The sequence below is a fragment of the Erpetoichthys calabaricus genome, chromosome 11 (assembly GCF_900747795.2).
Source record: "Erpetoichthys calabaricus chromosome 11, fErpCal1.3, whole genome shotgun sequence".
Classification (NCBI taxonomy): Eukaryota; Metazoa; Chordata; class Cladistia; order Polypteriformes; family Polypteridae; genus Erpetoichthys; species Erpetoichthys calabaricus.
In genome coordinates this window covers 98,280,403-98,303,130 of record NC_041404.2, presented here as the reverse complement: position 1 = coordinate 98,303,130, position 22,728 = coordinate 98,280,403, and the positions used below count along the sequence as shown (strand labels likewise).

At 38.8% G+C, this 22,728-nt stretch overlaps 1 protein-coding gene across 1 annotated transcript in view; it reads left to right on the top strand.

The window, feature by feature from the left end:
• The window catches only part of uba1 (ubiquitin-like modifier activating enzyme 1), a 331,255-nt gene that overhangs the window by 246,592 nt on the left and 61,935 nt on the right, over window positions 1-22,728 (top strand). The window contains 3 exon segments of the mRNA XM_051933534.1: window positions 5,902-6,097; window positions 19,576-19,650; window positions 19,744-19,933. Of these exon segments, the coding sequence (XP_051789494.1) occupies window positions 5,902-6,097; window positions 19,576-19,650; window positions 19,744-19,933 (461 nt within the window).

Below are 22,728 nucleotides of genomic sequence, written 5' to 3'. Positions count from 1 at the left end.
GCGCATGCGCCGGCTGCTTGAACTATTATAGTATTTTGCAGGGCAGGAGACGCCACTTCTCGCAGATGCGTTGTCGTCATCGCGTGGTTGTAGAGAGATGACGTAGGACAGCTTAATTGGTCGGCACAAGGGCGCCAAATATAAAAGGGACTCGTGGCCCTAGAGGTTGGTTCCTTTCTGACTAGATCATCTTGGAGAAAGGTACTCGGTAGAATAGTTCTTGAATTTACCAAGCATTACGGCTTGTGCCTTGTTTTTGTAAATATTTGTTCATGTATAAATATCTCTGGAGTAATTTTGGTGGAGGTATTTATTTGGGTTATGGGTTTTGGTGCACTGTTTATTTTTGCATATAGTCACTATTTTTGAGCTTCATTTACTTATTGTTTTTGTGTGTCTTTTGCAGTATTGGACTGTGTATTAATATATAAATTCCGCAGGACATTATTTTTGTTAAGTGCACCTGTAAGTAAAACCTCACTTATTTTTCAAAAATCCAACCCTTTTTGTGTTCGTGTCTCCCTGTCTTACACTATCCTCCTGGTCACGCTCGGTCCCACATACTAGACACCTAGAGTGTAGGCTGGTGTCCATAATTCCCACTACATGGGGTGTCACAAACACATAAAGTGCATCCGGAAAGTATTCACAGCGCATCACTTTTTCCACATTTTGTTATGTTATAGCCTTATTCCAAAATGGATTAAATTCATTTTTTTCCTCAGAATTCTACACACAACACCCCATAATGACAATGTGAAAAAAGTTTACTTGAGATTTTTGCAAATTTATTAAAAATAAAAAAATTGAGAAAGCACATGTACATAAGTATTCACAGCCTTTGCTATGAAGCTCAAAATTGAGCTCAGGTGCATCCTGATTCCCCTGATCGTCCTTGAGACGTTTTTGCAGCTTAATTGGAGTCCACCTGTGGTAAATTCAGTTGATTGGACATGATTTGGAAAGGCGCACACCTGTCTATATAAGATTCCACAATTGACAGCTCATGTCAGAGCACAAACCAAGCATGAAGTCATAGGAATTGTCTGTAGACCTCCGAAACAGGATTGTCTCGAGACACAAATCTGGGGAAGGTTAGAGAAAAATTTCTGCTGCTTTGAAGGTCCCAATGAGCACAGTGGCCTCCATCATCTGTAAGTGGAAGAAGTTCGAAACCACCAGGACTCTTCCTAGAGCTGGCCGGCCATCTAAACTGAGCGATCAGGGGAGAAGGGCCTTAGTCAGGGAGGTAACCAAGAACCCCATGGTCACTCTGTCAGAGCTCCAGAGGTCCTCTGTGGAAAGAGGAGAACCTTCCAGAAGGACAACCATCTCTGCAGCAATCTACCAATCAGGCCTGTATGGTAGAGTGGCCAGACGGAAGCCACTCCTTAGTAAAAGGCACATGGCAGCCCGCCTGGAGTTTGCCAAAAAGCACCTGAAGGACTTTCAGACCATGAGAAAGAAAATTCTCAGTTGTCTGATGAGACAAAGATTGAACTCTTCGGTGTGAATGCCAGGCGTCACGTTAGGAGGAAACCAGGCACCGCTCATCACCAGGCCAATACCATCCCTACAGTGAAGCATGGTGGTGGCAGCATCATGCTGTGGGGATGTTTTTCAGCGGCAGGGACTGGGAGGCTAGTCAGGATAAAGGGAAAGATGACTTCAGCAATGTATAGAGACATCCTGGATGAAAACCTGCTCCAGAGCGCTCTTGACCTCAGACCGGGGCGATGGTTCATCTGTCAGCAGGACAACAACCCTAAGCACACAGCCAAGATATCAAAGGAGTGGCTTCAGGACAACTCTGTGAATGTCCTTGAGTGGCCCAGCCAGAGCCCAGGCTTGAATCCGATTGAGCATCTCTGGAGAGATCTTAAAATGGCTGTGCACCGACGCTTCCCATCCAACCTGATGGAGCTTGAGAGGTGCTGCAAAGAGGAATGGGCGAAACTGGCCAAGGATAGGTGTGCCAAGCTTCTGGCATCATATTCAAAAAGACTTGAGGCTGTAATTGCTGCCAAAGGTGCATTGACAAAAGTATTGAGCAAAGGCTGTGAGTACTTATGTACATGTGATTTCTCAGTTTTTTTATTTTTAATAAATTTGCAAAAACCTCTAGTAAACTTTTTTCACGTTGTCATTATGGGGTGTTGTGTGTAGAATTCTGAGGAAAAAAATTAATCCATTTTGGAATAAGGCTGTAACATGACAAAATGTGGAAAAAGTGATGCGCTGTGAATACTTTCCGGATGCACTTGTACCTAAAGCAGAAACATTTTCCATTTTATTCTAATAATGACGAGAAGTGTATAATGTGTGAAGACTTTAGTCCAAATATCAAATAAACATTTAGTTTTTTTTTTTCAAGAATATAACCAAAGGGGGAAAAAAAAGCATTCGATTTACTTGTGGCTGTCAATGAGTTAAAATCTTAAGCTGTCAATCGAAAGGGTGTTTGCAAGTATTCTTGAGTGGTGTAGAGGTAAGAACTGCTGCATTGTAACCCGAAGGTCCCGGGTTTGAGACTGGGCGCTCTGTGTTTTGAGTAGTAAGCTGCTATTATTATTATTTTCTACAATATAATAAAAACATAACATTTGATTTGAGTCTGAACCACCGGTGTAAATTTTGGATACTTGTAAAAGTTAGCACTTGTTTTTTTATTATTGAGTTTTATTCAATCAGTACTGTAGCAACAGACAGCTTCTTCACAGAGCTTTTGCCGGCTAATAGACTGCTGTAACGCAGCGCAACTCTGCTTGGCACCATAAGTAAGATGGGACTTCCACCTGCAGCTATAGTCACTTCAGCAATTTGCCACTCTAATGTTTAGATCTGACAGCGCCATGCTGACAGTGTATGCGCCAAAAAGAAGTCTTTGATTTCAGTCTGTAACAGCTGGTGTAGTTTTTTCAAACTGTAAAAGATATCACTGAAGGGGTAGAACCAGACACACAAACGGTGGTGAATCATGTCTTCTTAGTATCTTGTTGTCACTTGAATTTTTTGTTATTCAGCTTTATTCATGAATAAAAGCACACTTGTTTCGTTATAGCTTTGCGAAAGTGTTTCTTATATTCCAGTAACCACTTGAATGAGATTAAATCCGTCTCTCCCACTCTCGCATACGCACATCATTATTTGAAAACACGATGCCAGATCTTGCCTGTACTCCGCATTATGGTGCATGATACTGAAAATGCAGACAGAGCGGTGTTACGGTGCATGTTACTGAAAATGCAGGCAGAGCAGAGTACAAGCAAGATCCGAAAAATGCTATGCCATTCAATAAATTCAATAAACACATTCTGTTTTATCAGGATTAAGTTGTAAAAAATTCAGTGCAACTGGTGAAGATGTTGCATTTACATCAATGCTTATATAAAGTTGTGTGTCATCAGCATAGCAGTGGAATCTTAGACCATACCGACGAATAATCTCACCTAATTGGAGCGTATAGATATTAAGGAGAATTGGACCTAGAACCGACTCTTGAGGGATACTTTGTGTGAGTGAAGTAGTAGAAGATTTGTGTTCCCTAATGAAGACATAATGCTTGCGATCACTGAGGTATGATGTGAACCAAGAAAGTGGAGCACCAGAGATACCAATAGCTGAAAGTCGGGACAGGAAAATGTCATGGTATCAAATGCTGCGCTTAAGTCAAGGAGAACTAGAATAGTGGCCATCCCAGAATCTGCAGTTATAAGTAAGTCATTGGTTACCTTAAGTAAAGCCGTTTCAGTGCTTTTTTTAGGGCTCTGAATCCAGAATGAAAAGGCTCAAGCAACTCATGCAAGTTTAAATAATCATTGAGCAGCAACCTTTTCTTAACCATAAATGGAAGATTAGAGGTTGGGCATTAAAATTTTATCTGTAACAGATCTAAGCCAGTTTTTTTTAAAACGGGAGTTACAGCACCAGTTTTTAAATTGCTGGGAGCAACACAGGTGTGGGTTGATAAAGTGAGAAATGGGAGCGGAAAGTTTCAGTACAAGCCATAATCAGTAATGTAGGGGCAGGGTCTTTCTTAACCATAAATGGAAGATTAGAGGTTGGGCATTAAAATTTTATCTGTAACAGATCTAAGCCAGTTTTTTTTTAAAACAGGAGTTACAGCACCAGTTTTTAAATTGCTGGGAGCAACACAGGTGTGGGTTGATAAAGTGAGAAATGGGAGCGGAAAGTTTCAGTACAAGCCATAATCAGTAATATAGGGGCAGGGTCTAAGTGGCAATACAAGTTGATGTAGTGGGGTTAACTTTAGATAAATAAACTAAAGATTTAGAAGTAGAAATGGTCGAATGGTTGGTAGAGAAACCTTGATATGTGGTCATAATTATTGACTGAAAATAGTCCAAAAATAGATTACGGTGCTCAACAGAGGAATAAGGATTTTTAACGGCAGGTTAACAGTCTGTTAATTGTATTAAAAAGAGATCTAGGTCGACCAGTACCAAAGTCAATGAGGGTAGAATAGTATTTTGAATGTGCAGTCGATAAGGCACATCTGTATTCCTTCTGGTGTTCAGTGTAAGCCAGGACGTGAACAGCCAGACCAGTCTTCTTCCAGAGCCTTTCCAAGCAATGACCAGTTTGTTTCATGGTATGCAATTCTGTTGTAAACCATGGAGAGGTCCGGGTAGTAGGAACACTCAAGGATTTAATAGGTGCATAATGATCCAAAATTTGTGATCTAAAATCTTCATAGGGAAAGACAACCCAGAAACATCATGGAGACAGGAAGCACCAAGAGACGTAGAAAAGGATAACTGATCTATATCCTTGATATTATGATGTTATTTTAGATTTTGGACTTATTTTAGGCAGGGGATAAGCAAAAGTAAATTCAATCAGCTTGTGATCTGAGATACCGATAACAGAACCAGATGTACAAGCATTCTGCAGACCAGTGGAGCATATAGTTAGGTCCATAAATATTTGGACAAACACAACTTTTTTCTAATTTTGGTTCTGTACATTACCACAATGAATTTTAAATGAAACAACTTGGATGCAGTTGAAGTGCAGACTTTCAGCTTTAATTCAGTGGGATGAACAAAACGATTGCATAAAAATGTGAGGCAACTAAAGCATTTTTTAACACAATCCCTTCATTATGCAATCGTTTTGTCATTTATTAACACACCAGTCACGTCCCACACTCACAGTGGTGCTATAAAAGTCAATGAAACTCACGTAAAGCATGACAGATTTTTTTTTTTTATGGTGGTGTAATAAGTTTTTACATGCAGAATTTTTGACAATGTAAAAAAAAGTCAATTATATTAATATTATTATTAGGTTGATTTAATTCTATTACCACTACAACATTGTTACAATAAGAATGATGCAAGATGAAAATATAGTTAACAAAAACAAACATTAAATGACAAACAAATAATACTATGGAATTTTCATGATTAAACTGCTGGTTGCTTTTACGGAGCACACCAGAAATGTTCTGAGATGATAATATACATACAAGACTGCAAGATTGTTACAGTCTGCATTATTTTTAAATATATATATATATATATATATATATGTCACCGTTATCACCAAATATATAATAAATCACCGTTTAATTTGTCTCCAGCCATAATTTTCTTTAAAATGTGATGTCAGTTGTATGTGGTTTCAGGTCATACATTGGCAGTATGTAACTTGTGTTAAGTGTCATTTTTCACTTTTTATAGCAACATACAAATTAAATGTGTATTTCTCATCATATTTTATTCCTTTTAGATTTCAGAAACTTGAAAGGATTTAAAGTGGAAAATTACATTAGTATTATCCTTAAGTAACCATTTTTAGACTGATTAGTTTGACTTACCAGTATGAATTTTGATGTTTGTGTTATGTCATGTAACAATCCTCTGTTCTTTGTCACAGAGACCCGAAATTCTTAGAACGCACCTTGAAGTTGCCTGGAGCACAGCCTCTTGAAGTACTGGAGGCAGTTTATAAGAGTCTGGTCAATGATTGTCCCAAGAATTGGGAGGACTGCGTTGCCTGGGCCAGGAATCACTGGCAGTGCCAGTATAACAATAACATTCGTCAGCTTCTGCATAACTTTCCACCAGATCAGGTATTTGTTTTTTAAAAAATGAACCTTGTAACATTATTAGTAGGATAATAAATATGTATTAAAAGTTAATTATCCCATTGCTTCAGTCGCAGAATTATGGAAAGCATTTTGATAACTAATATTAATTGAAACGATTAAAAAATCGAATAAGCCCTGCTGATTAAAGTGGTTTGCCCTTGACATTTTCCTCCCCACTCTGAAGAGCATTTGAATTCTTTAAGTAAAAGAACCAGTATTGTTTGTTCATTTGCTGCTGTTTTGTTTTCTATACATACCTAAACAAACTGGACTATTTTCTTATGTCATCATATGCAGGTTATTGTCTCCATATAAAATCATTTTTCTGCTCTCCGATTTCCTTTATTTCTCTAAAAGAAGCCTATCATATTTGCGTGATTGGTTGTATTTCATTCGTTTCCAATTTTGTGTCATGTTTTTGCAACATCAGATTTCTTAAACTATGCAGTACTTCTCATTCAGTGCTAGTGAATCTCCTTTAAAAATCACAATGAGGAGAATCACCCTTGACATTTTTTTTTCATATGTCATCCTTTATGTTCTCATTCTCAGAATTGGCTATTAGATCTCAAAAATAACAATAAAAAAAAGACCACAATCTTGTTGTCAGCACCAGTGATCAAAAGCATTTAAGCCACTACTGTAGAAACCCATGACATAGGGGGTAGTATGTTAGCACATCTGCAGGTATTCAAAACCATTTCATATTAGACTTTCTTATTGGACAGTGGAAGGCAAGTTAGCTTGGGCTCCCTCTGTTGATGGGTTAAACCTAACCACTTTTAAATGTTATTCAGCTAGTGGTTAACTCTATAAGAAAATATATTGTATTTGTAAAATTCATGAAAAGACCTAAAAAATATTGTTTACATAAGTTGTGGCTTGAAGAGTTGCAGAACTTGTCTTCCATACTACTCAGTATGTAATGAGTCATTTCAAAGATGAAAAATAAAGTTAATTTATGTGGTGTAGTTAACATTACTTTTGCATTAGAAAAATACTGTGCGTATATATGTTACACATCTATAAAATGTAAGAAAATTTAGTTTTGCCGCAATGTCTACAGCTGTTCACCTCCATCCTGGGCTAAGATGGGTTCCCAAATATGCATTTTTTGTTAATATTTTCTGTATGCAATGTCAGTACACTATTTGTGTACAGTTTTATCCAGGGCTTTAACAAGGCTTGCATGCTTGTATATTCCAGAGTCACCACAATAAAATTTTATGCTAAGCTTCCAGATTATGTACAGTCTTATTAGGCACTTTGCAGAAAAATTTAACTGGCATGTTTTTTTTAATTGTCAATAAATGTACTTGTATACAGTACTACATGTATAGTCTGCGTTGAGAAGGGGTTTTATGTAAACAAAAGCGGAGCAGAAGTAACTGACATGCCACACGAATATTACCACTAGCCAATAGGTTGGGCGGTGTACTGAAGAAGGGGCAAAATAGACGTCATCATGTTATGAAATGGAAAAAAGTCTGGCCAAGTTCGAAGAAGAAATGCTGTACTTGAGTGAACTATGTAAGCAAATGAAACTGCAAAATGGGGGGCAGACACACTAATAATGTGCTCCAGGACATAGGAGCAGGTTACAGAGACATTTGCAGCGTGCACTAGTGGTAGCGGTCTTCCCCTTAAATATTACTTAATATTGCTAGTTCTGAGCTCATTAGTTTTCCAGTGTTTTGATTTACAATACACAGGCTATTGGCACAGACTACAATAACTCTCTATGCTGTATTAATTTCCTTATGCCCACTACAGTGATTCACTGCAATATATACTTGAATTTCACATTATTCCAACTCATGACCCAATTCGATTAAAAAAGAATACACTTTCCTGTAAAATTGTGTTTTGCAGTGACCATCAACAAAAGCCAAGTCACAATGAAAAACAGCAGGAAATGATCTAATGGCGAGAATGTGTTCTTGAAGTGGCTTCAGTGACCTAATAATTATTATTGCTTGTTATTTGACCAATGCCTTTATCTAAGGTGGCTTACAACATTTCAGATGCAGTTGGTTACATTTTTTTTATTTTTTTGAAATTGGAGCACTGGCAGGTGAACTGATTTGCTCATGGCCACACAGTGTCAGTAGCAGGATTTGAATCCACAGCCTTAGGATATGAAGTCCAAGGTTCAAAGCTTTGACCACCACAACACACTCCCTGCAAATACTATCAGCTTTTGCTTTAAAAAAATTACAAATATTGTATACAGAAAAATACGTAGTTACGTAGTACTTCTGGTACACCTGATTAATGGCACAATAACTGCTGCCCATTGTCTTGTGAAATTTCCCGGGCAAAGGTGGGTATCACAGCCAGCTGATGATATGAAGGTAAAACTGGTATGAGATCAAATTTTATTCACCCTCGCCTTTTTAGTTTGGTTGTCCTTCACTTGCTTTGATTCCTTTTACATCCATTTCTGTTTTAGATAATCAGTTTGGTTCAATCATTTCATTTTGCCATTGAAAATAACACCTGATATCTTTGTTTAATCATCAGTGGGCACCATTTTTCCATAAACATTGGGTGAATGGGACCATAGACTACAATTACCAACACTTCTTGGTTGAATTCAGAGATTAGTCATTGGTAATCAGGATGACTTTTATTTAACTTTTTGCCTGACATGTTTTAAGGCCTGGCCTTTTAGACTACTACATTACATAATGTAATTGATTTGTATGTTTTTTTTTTCAGTTATACGTGGCACAGATTTAATTTCTGGAGACATATTAAACAAAAAATAAATAGCCTCAACTTTTCAGATTGGTTTTAACACTAGAATCCCTGAAGTCTTCAAAAAAACTTGTAATCCTGGGCCACCTTAAATTCTTTCGCACCTCTCCATCAGCATTTTTTCTTTAGTAAATATGTTGATCAGCACAAGTAGCAAGCAGCCTACTATCCCATCCCATTACCCCATCTCCAACGCTGTTCATCTGCGTGTGAGGTGCCTGGAGTTGTATAGGGTAAATCATACAGTATATCGTTATTTGGAACACATGCATTTCATGTGTGTTCCATGTCCACGATGATCTGGGTAAATGTAGGATGACAGGAAATGTGAGGCAAGAAATGTTGAACACATAGCTAAAGCAGAAACTTTTTCCATGTTAAACTAATAATAACATGAGGTGTATAATGTGTGAAGACTTTAGTCCAAATATCAAACAAACACTTGAATGTTAATCGACAGAAAGCTGATATGTATTCTTAGATGGTGCAGAGGTAAGAACTGCTGCCTCATAGTTAAAAGGTTGCCTATTCGAGTCCAGGCACTCCGCGTTCTGAGTAGTGAGCTGCTGTTATTACTGTAATAATAATAAAAACGTACATTTAATTTGAGTCTGTAAAACTCGATGTAAATTTTGGCTACTTGTAAAAGTTAGCGCTTTTTTTATTATTCAGTTTTATTCTCTCAGTGACATTCATGTGATTAAATGAATTTGCCTCTCCCAATCTTTCCATTTATTTCAATTCTTTTCACAAGAGCAGCGGTGACAGTTGCTGCTGTGCTTGATGCCTACTCAGAACTATTTGTTGTACCGGCAATCAAAGATACAGTGTCCCATGACCACTATCAGACTGGACAAAGGCGCTACCAGATCTAAACACTAGCGTGGAGAGTTGCTTGCGCACTGAACTGTCTATTGATGCAGGTGTTATAGCACATGTTTATTTGAAAACAGCAGTGTCAGATTGTGGGAAAGCATGAACGTGACTGAGAGAATAAAACTGAATAAAAGAAAAAACACTAACCTTTACAAGTGCCATAAATTTACACCGGCTGATACAGACTCAAATCAAATTTATTTTTTTATTCTATAATAGTACCAGTAAGAGCAAAATGGTAAATCTAGGAAGGGCCCAGAATAGACCCCACAACCTTTTGATTATGAGTCAGCAGTTCTTACCACTACACCACCCAGGTGGTCATGTCAGCATCATACCCTAACCCAATTTAATTTTCTTTAGTTTTATTCTTGAATAAAAGTGAACTTGTTTTGTTATACATGTACCTTTTTGTGAAAGTGTTTATTTTATATTTGGACTTCACATTATACACTTCATGTCAAAATTTTGTCATTAGTACTGTAACATGAAAAAAGTTTGTTTTAGCCATGTGTTCAACATTTCTTGCCTTGCATTTCCTGTCATCCTACATTTACCCAGATCTTTGTAGGCACGGAACACACATGAAATGCATGTGTTCCTAATAACAATATATTTTTTAGGCACCTCACACCCAGATAAACAGACTTGAGCTACAGCGGTGGGGGAATGAGATAGCAGGCTGCTTGTGCTGATAGACACATTTGCAAAATAAAAGATGCTAAGGGAGAGGTGCGAAGGAATTTAAGGTCGCCCAGAATTATGACTGTTTTTTGTAGGTATCAGGGATTCTAGTGTTAATAAAACAGTAGTTACAAATATTCAATCAATCCATGTTACTTATGAAAAGAGCTCATTCGCCTTGCTGTGCCTGCAGGTAAATGATGTTTCCTCCTCTATCAGCAATCACTTTACAATTAAAATTCTCTTTGTAAGATGTTGATACAGAAAAACAGATATTAGATTGTGACAAAATTTCTTCTGTAGTGGAAATTTAATATGAAAGTCAGGTCTTGGGTTGTAGTACCCCAAAGCAATCGATATCAATACATAAAAGTCTTGATTTGATGAATAGGGCTCTGGTTTGGTTGCCATGCAGGCTGCCCTTTATGATGCTGGACCTACAGTGATCTCTCAGCATCAACTATCACCAACACAGTTGAGTTTTTAGCAACAGGGACCTGTGATCCCTTGGATTGTACATTGACTTGTAGTCATTTGGTCGATGGTCTTATATGTGGCTTAATCGTCCTCTGGCAAGGCTGGTTTCCCCTTGGTAGTCAGACGATTTGTTCGTCTGGAGACTGTTACTGCAGCCCAATCTCCATTTTCAGATTCAAGTGTTGTTATTTCAGATGTGCTAGGAAAAACAGTTTCTACCTGTTCGTACAAACACTTAAAAGTTTTGCTCGATGTTAGTCAGTATTGCAGTACTACATCTGTAATTGCTGAAAGGTACTTATGGATCCCAAAGCTAATATCTCATGAGTTGTTAGGCCTGTTACATTGGGGGTACCCTGTATCAATTATAATGCTAGCAGTAAAACCGATGGTCATTTTATCCAGTCTCTGCTTATATCTATATCTTAGTTTTAACGGTAAAAGTAAATCCTCAGTTGTCTCAAAATAGTCAAACTATTGGCACATATTTGCTGTTGTGAGTATAATCTTAAAACCAACTTTTCTCCCCTTAGATTGAATGTGGGGTGAATCCAGTCCCATTAATGTTAGAACTGATAAGAGACAAATATTATAGAGAACACACATAAAGTACATCCAGGTGTGGCAAACATAAGAAAAAAGAAAGCAAAGTGACTTGGAGGATATTAGTTAAAGATCCATATTCGTTGGAGGTTCCTATAGAAATGAAAGAAAATTTGGAAAGGATTTTACTTCCCTTTCTTATTTAAGTCTTGAACTGGATCCTGGGAAGGCATTCTGGCCCTCTTTTCTAATAGATGGTAATATAACACCATTGTCCTCCTGAGAACATCTCTCAGTCAACAGCAAGTAGAAGTCAAGGAAGAATTGCACACTGTGGACTGGTAAATTCCTAATTAAACTAGAAATGGAATCAAAATTAACTAGAACAGTTAGGCTCCACATTCCCTTTCCCAATTACAGATATTGTTCATATATGTACAATCTTAGAGTTTATTACATCATTTACAAAAGAAATTTATATTTTACTTTGTCTAAAGCTGGCAGGGTCATTCATATAGAATATATTTTTCCCCTTCCCACATAAAGTCCCTTAACTTGTTTCAAATTCACTTAGATCAGCAAAAATTATGTTGAAACACATCTATTAATATCTCTTAACATGATGTCTTAGAAGATAGAACAGTTTCTTTATACATGGACCAGTTATATTTCCTTATGCAGTTATTTTACTATTAATGAAATTAACACATACCTTTCTAGGTAAAGCCTATACTATTCTACCTGTGGGCTTAAGCTGTCCTACAACCCCACTTAAACCATTAAACTAAAACTAATGACCTTAAATCACACTTCGCTTATCTATTCTACCTGTGGCCTTATGCCATCCTATGGCCTGTCCTTCAAGTCCCACTGGTTGCAAACTATTCACATATTTACTGGGCTTGTGCTGTCCTACCAGTCCTAGTATGTGCATGAAGCACTCTCCACTTAAAACTACTTGAACCGACTCCAAGAGTCACTTGACAAGAAGTCTCCAAGAGTTAACCCCAGTGGCAAAATGCCGCTGCTCGATTTTTAACTGGTGCAAGCAAGCATGAGCATGTTACCCAAATTTTGGCTTCCCTTCACTGGCTTCCAGTTAGTTTTCAAATCCATTTTAAGATCCTTGTATTTGTTTTTAAATCCTTTAATGGTTGTGCCCCATTTTATTTGTTGGAACTGCTGCCCCCTTATGTAACATCTTGCTCTCTCAGGTCAGCAGACCAGATGCTTTTACGTATTCCAAAACTCTGGAACGATTTGCAGTTGCACGTTAGGCAGGCTCCTTCACTTGCTGTCTTTAAATTCGATTTTAAAAAAACACACTTTTACTCCCTGGCCTTTAACCCAGTACAATATGTTGACTATTTGTGTACTTTTTATTATGAATTTCTTCAGCTCTTATGCATTTGTGTTTCTTTTACCCTTTGGTTATTGTGTGTCTGATATGTTGGGTTTTATTGTACAGCACTTTGGTCAGCCTTGATGTTGTTTTTAAAGTGCTTTATAAATAAATAAATATACCCTATTCTAATGATCAATTCCTTATCTTAACAGGACTTTCACCTTGCTAATTTATAGCATTACTTTTGGCTGAGACCTTTTGCCAATAGAAAATCAAACATTTTAATTAAAGAAAGAAACTTGTCCTCTACTACAGTAGGACAAGTCTGATATAACCTCTGAGTATGTAATCAGGCAGGAGGAAAACTGTTCATTGCATCCTTGTTTACTCTTGCTGCACCATGCTGAAGAGGAAGCGTTCAGACTTGTCCTATAGCAGAGGGAACTTTATTTCTTTATTTAACATGTTTGATTTCTACTGCATATTCCAACAATATTCAGCTGTAGCCTTCATCGATATAATTTTTCTGGGTTGAGAACAGTTGCAGCACACTCCCATATCACCAGTCATGTATTTTAATGTCCTTTATGACTCTATCTTAAACAGGGCTGATTTTTTTTTTCTTTGGATTGATAGGGGCAGCTCGTGTACAAGAGCTGACAACCAGGGACTACTTATACACAAGTACCACAAGGAAGGAATGCAAAATGGGTGTTTGGGACTGCCAAACAGAAAAGCTGTTTGTCTGTCCGATGTCTTTTTTTTTTTTTTTTATACCACAACTGAATAGATAAAGGTGGAAAAAAGATGTGGCCAAGACTGAGTCTAAGCTCCCCATATCCAGAAAGCATTTGTACAGGACCTTGGGCTGTCAGAATGTGACAAACTTGTAATACTTTGAAAATATGAAACTTTGCTGAAAACTGGTGAGACAGTCATATAATCAGTCAATGCCTTCGAACGCCAGTTATATAGTCATATGAAAAAGTTTGGGAACCCCTCTCAGCCTGCATAATAATTGACTCTACTTTAAACAAAAAGTGGTATGTCTTTCATTTCCTAGGAGCATCTGAGTACTGGGGTGTTTTATGAACAAAGATTTTTAGTGAAGCAGTATTTAGTTATATGAAATTAAATCAAATGTGAAAAACTGGCTGTGCAAAAATTTGGGTACCCTTGTAATTTTGCTTATTGGAATGCATGTAACTGCTCAATACTACTTGCAACAGCAAATTGGTTGGATCTTCATAGACAGGTGTGTCCAATCACGAGAAAAGGTATTTAAGGTGGTCAGTTGCAAGTTGTGCTTCCCTTTGACTCTCCTCTGAAGAGTGACAGCATAGGATCCTCAAAGCAACTCTCAAAAGATCTGAAAACAAAGATTGTTCAGTATTATGGTTTAGGGGAAGGCTACAAAAAGCTATCTCAGAGGTTTAAACTGTCAGTTTCAACTGTAAGGGATACAATCAGGAAATGGAAGGCCATAGGCACTGTTGCTGTTAAACCCAGGTCTGGCAGGCCAAGAAAAATATAGGAGCAGCATATGCGCAGGATTGTGAGAATGGCTACAGACAACCCACAGATCACTTCCAAAGACCTGCAAAAATATCTTGCTGCAGATGGTGTATCTGTACATCGTTCTACAGTTCATCGCAATTTGCACAAAGAACATCTGTATGGCAGGATGATGAGAAAGAAGCCCTTTCTGTACTCACGCCACAAACAGTCGCTTGTTGTATGCAAATGCTCATTTAGACAAGCCAGATTCATTTTGGAACAAAGTGCTTTGGACTGATGAGAGAAAAATTGTCATTTGTTCATAATAAAATGTGCTTTGCATGGTGGAAGAACACCGCATTCCAAGAAAAACACCTGCTACCTACTGTTAAATTTGGTGGAGGTTCCATTATGGTGTGGAGCTGTGTGGCTAGTTCAGGGACTGGGGCCCTTGTTAAAGTTGAGGGTCGGTTAAATTCAACCCAATATCAACAAATTCTTAAGGATAATGTTCAAACATCAGTCACAAAGTTAAAGTTACGCAGGTGTTGGATATTCCAACAAGACAATGACCCAAAACACAGTTTGAAATTTACAAAGGCATTCATGCAGAGGGAGACGTACAATGTCCTGGAATGGCCATCACAGTCCCCTGACTTGAATATCATCGAAAATCTGGGATGATTTGCAGCAAGCTGTCCATGCTCGCCAGCCATCAAATTTAACTGAACTGGGGAGACTTTGTATGGAAGAATGGTCAAAAATACCTCAATCCAGACAATCAGAAAAGGCTATAGGAGGCGTCTAGAGGCTGTTAGTTGAGCCTCCTTTTGCAAATATAAGTATTGATGTAATGTCTCTGTTGGGGTGCCCAAATTTATGCACTTGTCTAATTTTGTTATGATGCATATTGCATATTTTCTGTTAATCCAATAAACTTAATGTCACTACTGAAAATGCTATTGTTTCCATAAGGTATGTCATATATTAAAAGGAAGTTGCTACTTTGAAAGCTCAGCCAATGATAAACAAAAATTCAAAGAATTAAGAGGGGTTCCCAAACTTTTTCATATGACTTTATTACGACATCCTCAAGGTAACATGATTCAGCAACTGCAGTTGTTAAATTTGACCCGTTTAACTAGATTTCCACTGGTGTTCTACCAGCCTTAATCATTTGTTTAAACTGAAAAGGTTCAACTCCTTCAATCTTTCCTCAAAATGTACTTAGTAACCTATGGATATTTTTTTTAATATCTTGGACTGATAGATTCATTTTCAGTCAAATAAAAAGAGACTGATGAAACAGTAACATACTAGGGGGCTCTGCCCCCTGCTCGCTTCGCTCGCCAACCCCTGGCGTTGGGGCATGACAAAGAGTGACATGTATGAATGAGATATAGAATAGTGTGAAGGTGTGGATGATGCATATAGAAAGCAAACAATACAGTGTTTGGCACAGAGTAATGGTTTATTGGAATATTTCTTTGTATACAACATTAGTAGTAAAGATGGTGTCCTGTCCTTGAATGAGTCTTCCTTGGCATGGAGCATTTATAACTTTAACGTCAGATGAACGTCGAACACGTGAGAAGGCAACATAAAGTTGTCCATGTCCAAAAACGGGTTCAGAGAGGTAGATGCCAACCTTGTCCATGGTTTGTCCTTGTGATTTGTTGATGGTCATGGCAAATGCAGGTTTAATGGGGAACTGTCTGCGTTTCAATGTAAAAGGTAATTCTAGGTCAGAACTCGTAAGGTCAATTCTAGGAATGAGAACAGTATTGTTAGCATGTGATCCTGTAAGAACTGTTGCTTGAATAACATTGTGTGTCATGGTGTTGACGACTATGTGCCATTGCATAAACCCTGTTTAGTGTTAAGGTTTCTTAATAGCATGATTATTGTTCCGTTTTTAAGGCTAAGATTGTGTTGTGGTGATCCGGCTGGGTTAATAGTGTTCAAATATTCTAAGGGGAAATTCAGATGTTCATTGTCGTCATCAGAGTCAACTTTGTCAGAGCTTAGAAAGAGCCGTGCCTCTCCAGGAAGTAATGAAATGACCTGGTTATTAATGTGATCAACATTAATATTTTTTGGACATAATATAGTGCGTTGTGTTAAAAGGGGTATTTGGTCTAATGAGATTGCTGTTCCAAATATCTCTGTAACTAAGTCGTCGCAGATAAAGGATTGGGGAATTGTAATAATATCTTTGTGCATATTTGCGTTGTTGATTTGTTTCAGGGTGCACTGTTCCAATGCGATGCAATATTTGTCCACATATGCGAAAGCAGTATGGGCCATTGCCTTTTGGTGGCCTGATATTTACTCCGGTAGATGCAAAAGCAAATGAACTATTGTAGGATCTAATGCAGTTCATAAAGTTTTTACTTTCAGGTACATCGTTAGTTAGAAGCTTCTGTAGATATTCAGGATATGAATGTAAAGGAGGCAGTCTAATCTGACCCTTTTGACAACAACGTGTAAATTCATTACTTGTATTGCCAGTTGTTTCTTCAGGGAAGTTAAGTGAATGACAATGATTGCAAATGACATTCATTAATCCCAATGAATTTTCCTCAATAGTGGACTCATTGTTGAATGCGTTGTCAGCTAAGTGGTGCAAGCGTTTATCAGGTGTCTGGCGTTGATGTCCGCGACGGGCATGTTTTGCTTGTGGCGTTTGAGAGGTGCGTTGATGCATGTCCAGTATTTGGGACGCGCTATTTTGGAGGTGTAATCGATTCGCCTGTGCTGTGCGAAAAGTCCGCTTCAGTCTACGTCGTGCATTGTTTGTATCGAGCCTTGTCCGTTTTTGTATGTCGGTCAGTTGAGCTTTCTGTTTTTGGAGCCTTGCTTGCTTGTTTTCCGGCAGTTCACATGCGCGTTGTAGACGTCTGCGTTCATTTATGCTGTCTCTTCGCTCCCGTTTTTGTATGTCTGAGACGCGAGGTCTTTCGGTTTGAACTCGTGCCTGTTTCAATGCAGCACTTTGAGACGTGCGCTGTATGCGTCTACGTTGATTGTGTCGGTCCATTTGGGCTCGTCTCTGTAACGGGGTTAGTTGAGCTTTGCGTTTTTGGAGCCGAGAAATTTTTTCTCCCGGAGTTTCAGAAGCGCGTTGTATGCGCCGCCGTGTATTTTGTTTTTTCATGCGGGTTCGTGTGTTTGGTTCCGTTATCCGAGCCGTATCGTTTTGTACCCGTGAGCGTTTTTTCATGACTTGTTTGTTCTCCAGTGTGAGAAATATGGATAAGTAATAAGGAGGATCGCACTCACTGTTAATATGGAGCCTTTTCTGCAGTTGAACGGTTAATAGTGCTTTATTGTAAGGAGATCCACCTATGCTGCATTGTGTGAAGGTATTGAGATGACGTATGTTTAATACGGACGGTTCCTTTAGAAATGGGGCTTTGGGTGTCACTTCTTATTGATGTTAGTGTGTTTGTGGGTCTGAATCGTCATTGTTGTGAACGTTTCGTGTGCCATGTCCGTAGTCTGTCCCGTTTCGTATCTAATGGGCTTGGTGTGGCGGTCACGGCTTCTTTTTTTTGGTGTGGTAGGAACTTGTTGAATCCTCCTCTTTGTGTGCGTCCCGTTTCGTGTGCAATGGGATTCGTGCGGCGCTGTGTGCTTTGCCGGCGTCTGGGGGGGGGGAGTGGTGGGGCGCAAGCGTCTTCTTTCTTATTGTGTGCCAGGGGCTTGTTGAATCGTCCTCTTTGTGTGTGTCCCGTCCGTTGCTTGTAGGGGGGGGGTTTGTGGGTTCGTTTTTTTTGTGTGCCAGGGGCTTGTTGAATCGTCCTCTTTGTGTGTGTCCCGTCCATTGCTTGTGGGGGGGGGGGGTGCTTGAAGGTGGGTGTGGGATTTGTGGGGCGCGAGCGGCTTCTTTTGTTTTGTGTGCAATGGGTTTGGTGCGGCGCTTTGTGCGTCGCCGGCGTTTCACTCCTTTTTTCTGTGCTGACTCCTTTTTTCTGTGGTCGCGGGGCCTCATTTCTTTGAGTCCTTTTTTCTGTGATCAGTCCTTTTTTCTGTGGTCGCGGCCGCCTCTCGCGGCGCCTCATTTCTTGGGGCGCCTGTGCAGTATGTCTTTTTGCGGCTGCGGCCCATGGCCGGATGTCCCTGCGTCCATCTGGTCTACCATTCTCGGTTAGTAATGTGGATACTAATAGTCAAGTTTGGACACAACTAGAATTTTCATGTTTTTGATAGAAATTGATTATTTTTTTAATTAAGATGCCATTAAATTGGTATTAAAATATACTCAAGACATTATTAGTGTTTCTGATGGTTATTACTGCTTGAAATGATGAATTGCCAAATTTCCCATGGGAATAAATAAAGCTCTGTCTGTCTAGTATTGTATTTGCTCTATTTTTAAATCGATTTAATGGTGTCTTGATTTTGAAAACATGTGCATTTTTATCAAGGACATAAATTTTTGTATGTCTCCAAACTTTTGACTAGCAGTGTATTTCAGAAAGAAACATAACAATATTTGAAATATTGCAAAACATAAATTGGAATATTCTACCATTTTGACCCAATCATTGTAGATAGAACTTTTTTCCCCCAGGGGAAAATTGGCTTTTTAAAGAAGCTCTATAAATAAATACATAAACGGATACAGAAATACATATACACACTATGGTTTTAGTACACACCAGATTGACTTAAAAGGGAGAGAAGTTCTGACTTGGCAGTTAGTTATGCAGTGGTACATTTTTTTTATCTAACACTTTCCAAAATATCTATGTGTATGAGATTTTTTTTTTTTTTTGGTTAAGAGCTGGTAAAAGCATAATAAAATCCATCCATCCATTTTTTTTTAATTCCCCTTACCCAGGGCAGGATCACAAGGCCGCTGGAGCCTATCCCTTCAGTCATCAGGTACATGGCTATAGCAAAACCTGGACAGGTTGCCAGTGCATCACAGAGTAAACACACACACACACACAGATATATGTAGCATTGCCAGACCACCTAACCTACATGTCTTTGGATCGTGGGATGGAACCCATACAAACATGGGAAGAACATACAAATTCCATTCAGTTAGTACATAGGATGCAAACCTGGTAGCAAAATAAGATGTGACCTAAAATTATAAGGTAATTAAGACATAAAAGGAATATTATTTGAAGAAGTCTTGTTTGTGTTTAGTAGAAGTTGAAATAAGTAATTTAGTAAAGAGTAACAACTCATGACATTTTCATCAGCTTAAGTTTGTATTGAAAGAGTGGTCCTTTTAAGGTTTTCATTTTCTCTGCTTTAACAGAAAACAAGCTCAGGAGCTCCTTTTTGGTCAGGACCAAAGAGGTGTCCCCATCCACTGGATTTCAGCACCAGTAATGTAAGTGGCCCCTTCTCTATTTATCTTTTCATTTTATTGTTAAAGAATATTCCACTGCTTAATAATTTAAAACAACTTTTCTTGTTGTTATAGGCCTTGCATATGGACTATATTATTGCAGCAGCCAATTTATTTGCCCAGACATATGGTATAAAAGGTTCCACAGACAGGGTTACAGTTATCAAGATCCTGGAGTGTGTTAAAGTGCCACAGTTTATTCCAAAGTCAGGAGTCACCATTCATGTATCAGACCAAGATTTGCAAAGTGCTAATGCTTCAATTGGTAAGAGATGTTTGCATTTTCATTTTTTAGATGTATAGTACATGGCAGCTGTACCAAAGAAATATTTCATAACAGTGCTAGTTTCCTTTTTAAGATGAATGTTAGCTAAGTTGGTTTGATTTTATATTAGATCTGCAGTCCACTGAAGTGCAAATTTTAATTTTCTGTTACAGTGTTCTAGGGAGCAAATTGGTAATGTAGTAGTTACTATTACTGCCTTACTTCCATTTTTAAGATTTGTGAAGAAAACCCATGTAGATCCCGGGAGAATGTGCTAACTTCACAGAAGCAGTGACTGGACCTAGGGTTCAAACCCAAGCCTCTGGACACGTGATGCAGTAGTAGCACTAACATCTTTACCCCTTTGCCAACCACAGTATCTATTCGTTTTTGGATCCCACTTAATCCAGTTGTCATGTAGCATAATAATCTTTCATAGGCTATGCAAGTAACAGTCTTGGAAGGGGTGCAGCCTTGTGATGTATTTTTTCAAGCAATAAAATCGGTTTTATCAATAGAATATTATATATATACAGTTGTGCTTGAAAGTTTGTGAACCCTTTAGAATTTTCTATATTTATGCATAAATATGACCTAAAACATCATCAGTTTCACTCAAGTCCTAAAAGTAGATAAAGAGAAACCAGTTAAACAAATGAGACAAAAATATTATACTTGGTCATTTATTTATTGAGGAAAATGATCGAATATTACATATTTGTGAGTGGCAAAAGTATGTGAACCTCTAGGATTAGCAGTTAGTTTGAAGGTGAAATTAGAGTCCGGTGTTTTCAATCAGTGGGATGACAATCAGGTGTGAGTGGGCACCCTGTGTTATTTAAAGAACAGGGATCTGTCAAAGTCTGCTCTTCACAACACGTTTGTGGAAGTGTATCATGGCCCGAACAAAAGAGATTTCTGAGGACCTCAGAAAAAGAGTTGTTGATGCTCATCAGGCTGGAAAAGGTTACAAAACCATCTGTAAAGAGTTTGGACTCCACCAATCCACAGTCCGACAGATTGTGTACAAATGGAGGAAATTCAAGACCATCGTTACCCTCCCCAGGAGTGGCCGACCAAAAAAGATCACTCCAAGAGCAAGGCTATTAATAGTCGGCGAGGTCACAAAGGACCCCAGGGTAACTTCTAAGCAACTGAAGGCCTCTCTCACATTGGCTAATGTTCATGTTCATTAGTCCACCATCAGGAGAACACTGAACAACAATGGTGTGCATGGCAGGGTTGCAAGGAGAAAGCCACTGCTCTCCAAAAAAAGCATTGCTGCTCATCTGCAGTTTGCTAAAGATCACGTAGACAAACCAGAAGGCTATCGGAAGAATGTTTTGTAGATGGATGAGACCAAAATAGAACTTTTTGGTTTAAATGAAAAGCGTTATGTTTGGAGAAAGGAAAACACTGCATTCCAGCATAAGAACCTTATCCCATCTGTGAAACATGGTAGTGGTATTATCATGGTTTAGGCCTGTTTTGCTGCATCTGGGCCAGGACGGCTTGCCTTCATTGGTGGAACAATGAATTCCAAATTATCCATATTACTAACCGAGAATGCTAAACCGGATGATGGACGCAGGCACATCCGGCAATGGGCCGTAGCTGCAAAAAGACGTACTGCGCAGGCGCAAAAAGAGTCCGCGAGGGTCGGCTGAGGAGCCGAGAAAGGCGGATAGAAGAGGGCGAGAGAGGCGGATGAGGGGCCGCGAGAGGCAGACAAGACCACAGAAAAAAGGAGTGAGCACAGGAAAAATTGAGAAATGAGGCGCAAAGAGCACCGAAAAAAGGAAACGGCACATAAAAAAGTATTCAAACGCAAGCAAAGCACGAAACACATTGCACACGAAACTAGACCCAAAAAAAAAAAAAAGAGGCTCGCGCACAACAGCAAGGCCCCCCCCCCCCCCTACAGGCACCGGACGGGACACACACCAAGAGGGGGATTCAACAAGCCCATGGAACACAAAAAAAAGAACACAAAACCACCCCACAGACCCTTCAAGCAAGGGACAGGACACACACAAAGAGGGGGATTCAACAAGACACAGGAACACAAAAAGAAAGAAGACGCTCGCGCGACAACAATCCTCAACCCCCACCCCCACACACACACACACATCCATAAGAAGTGACACCCAAAGCCACATATTCTAAAGTGAACATCAACACCTTCACACTAGACAGCATAGGTGTCAGCATTGGTAGATCTCCTTACAATAAAGCACTATTAACCGTTCAACTACAGAAAAAGAAACATATTAACAGTGACTGCGATCCTTCTTATTACTTATCCATATTTCGCATGCTGAGAAAGAAACAAGTCATGAATACACGGTCACGGGTACAAAACGAAAAGGAAAGGATAACAGGAACAAACACACGAAAACGAAAGAAACAACAAAATAGACGGCTATGCAGCATAGGTGGATCTCATTACAATAAGGCACTATTAACCGTTCAACCGCAGAAAAGGCTCCATATTAACAGTGAGTGCAATACTCCTTATTACTTATCCATATTTCTAAAAGAAAAAATGTCTCGACTCCAAAAACGCAAAGCTCAACTAAAGCTTCTAACTAACGATGTACCTAAAAGTAAAAACTTTATGAACTGCATTAGATCCTACAATGGTTCATTTGCTTTTGCATATACCGGAGTAAATATCAGGCCACCAAAAGGCAATGGCCCATACTACTTTCGCATATGTGCACAAATACTGCATCGCATTGGAACAGTGCACCCTGAAACAAATCAACATGCAAATATGCACAAATCTACATCCT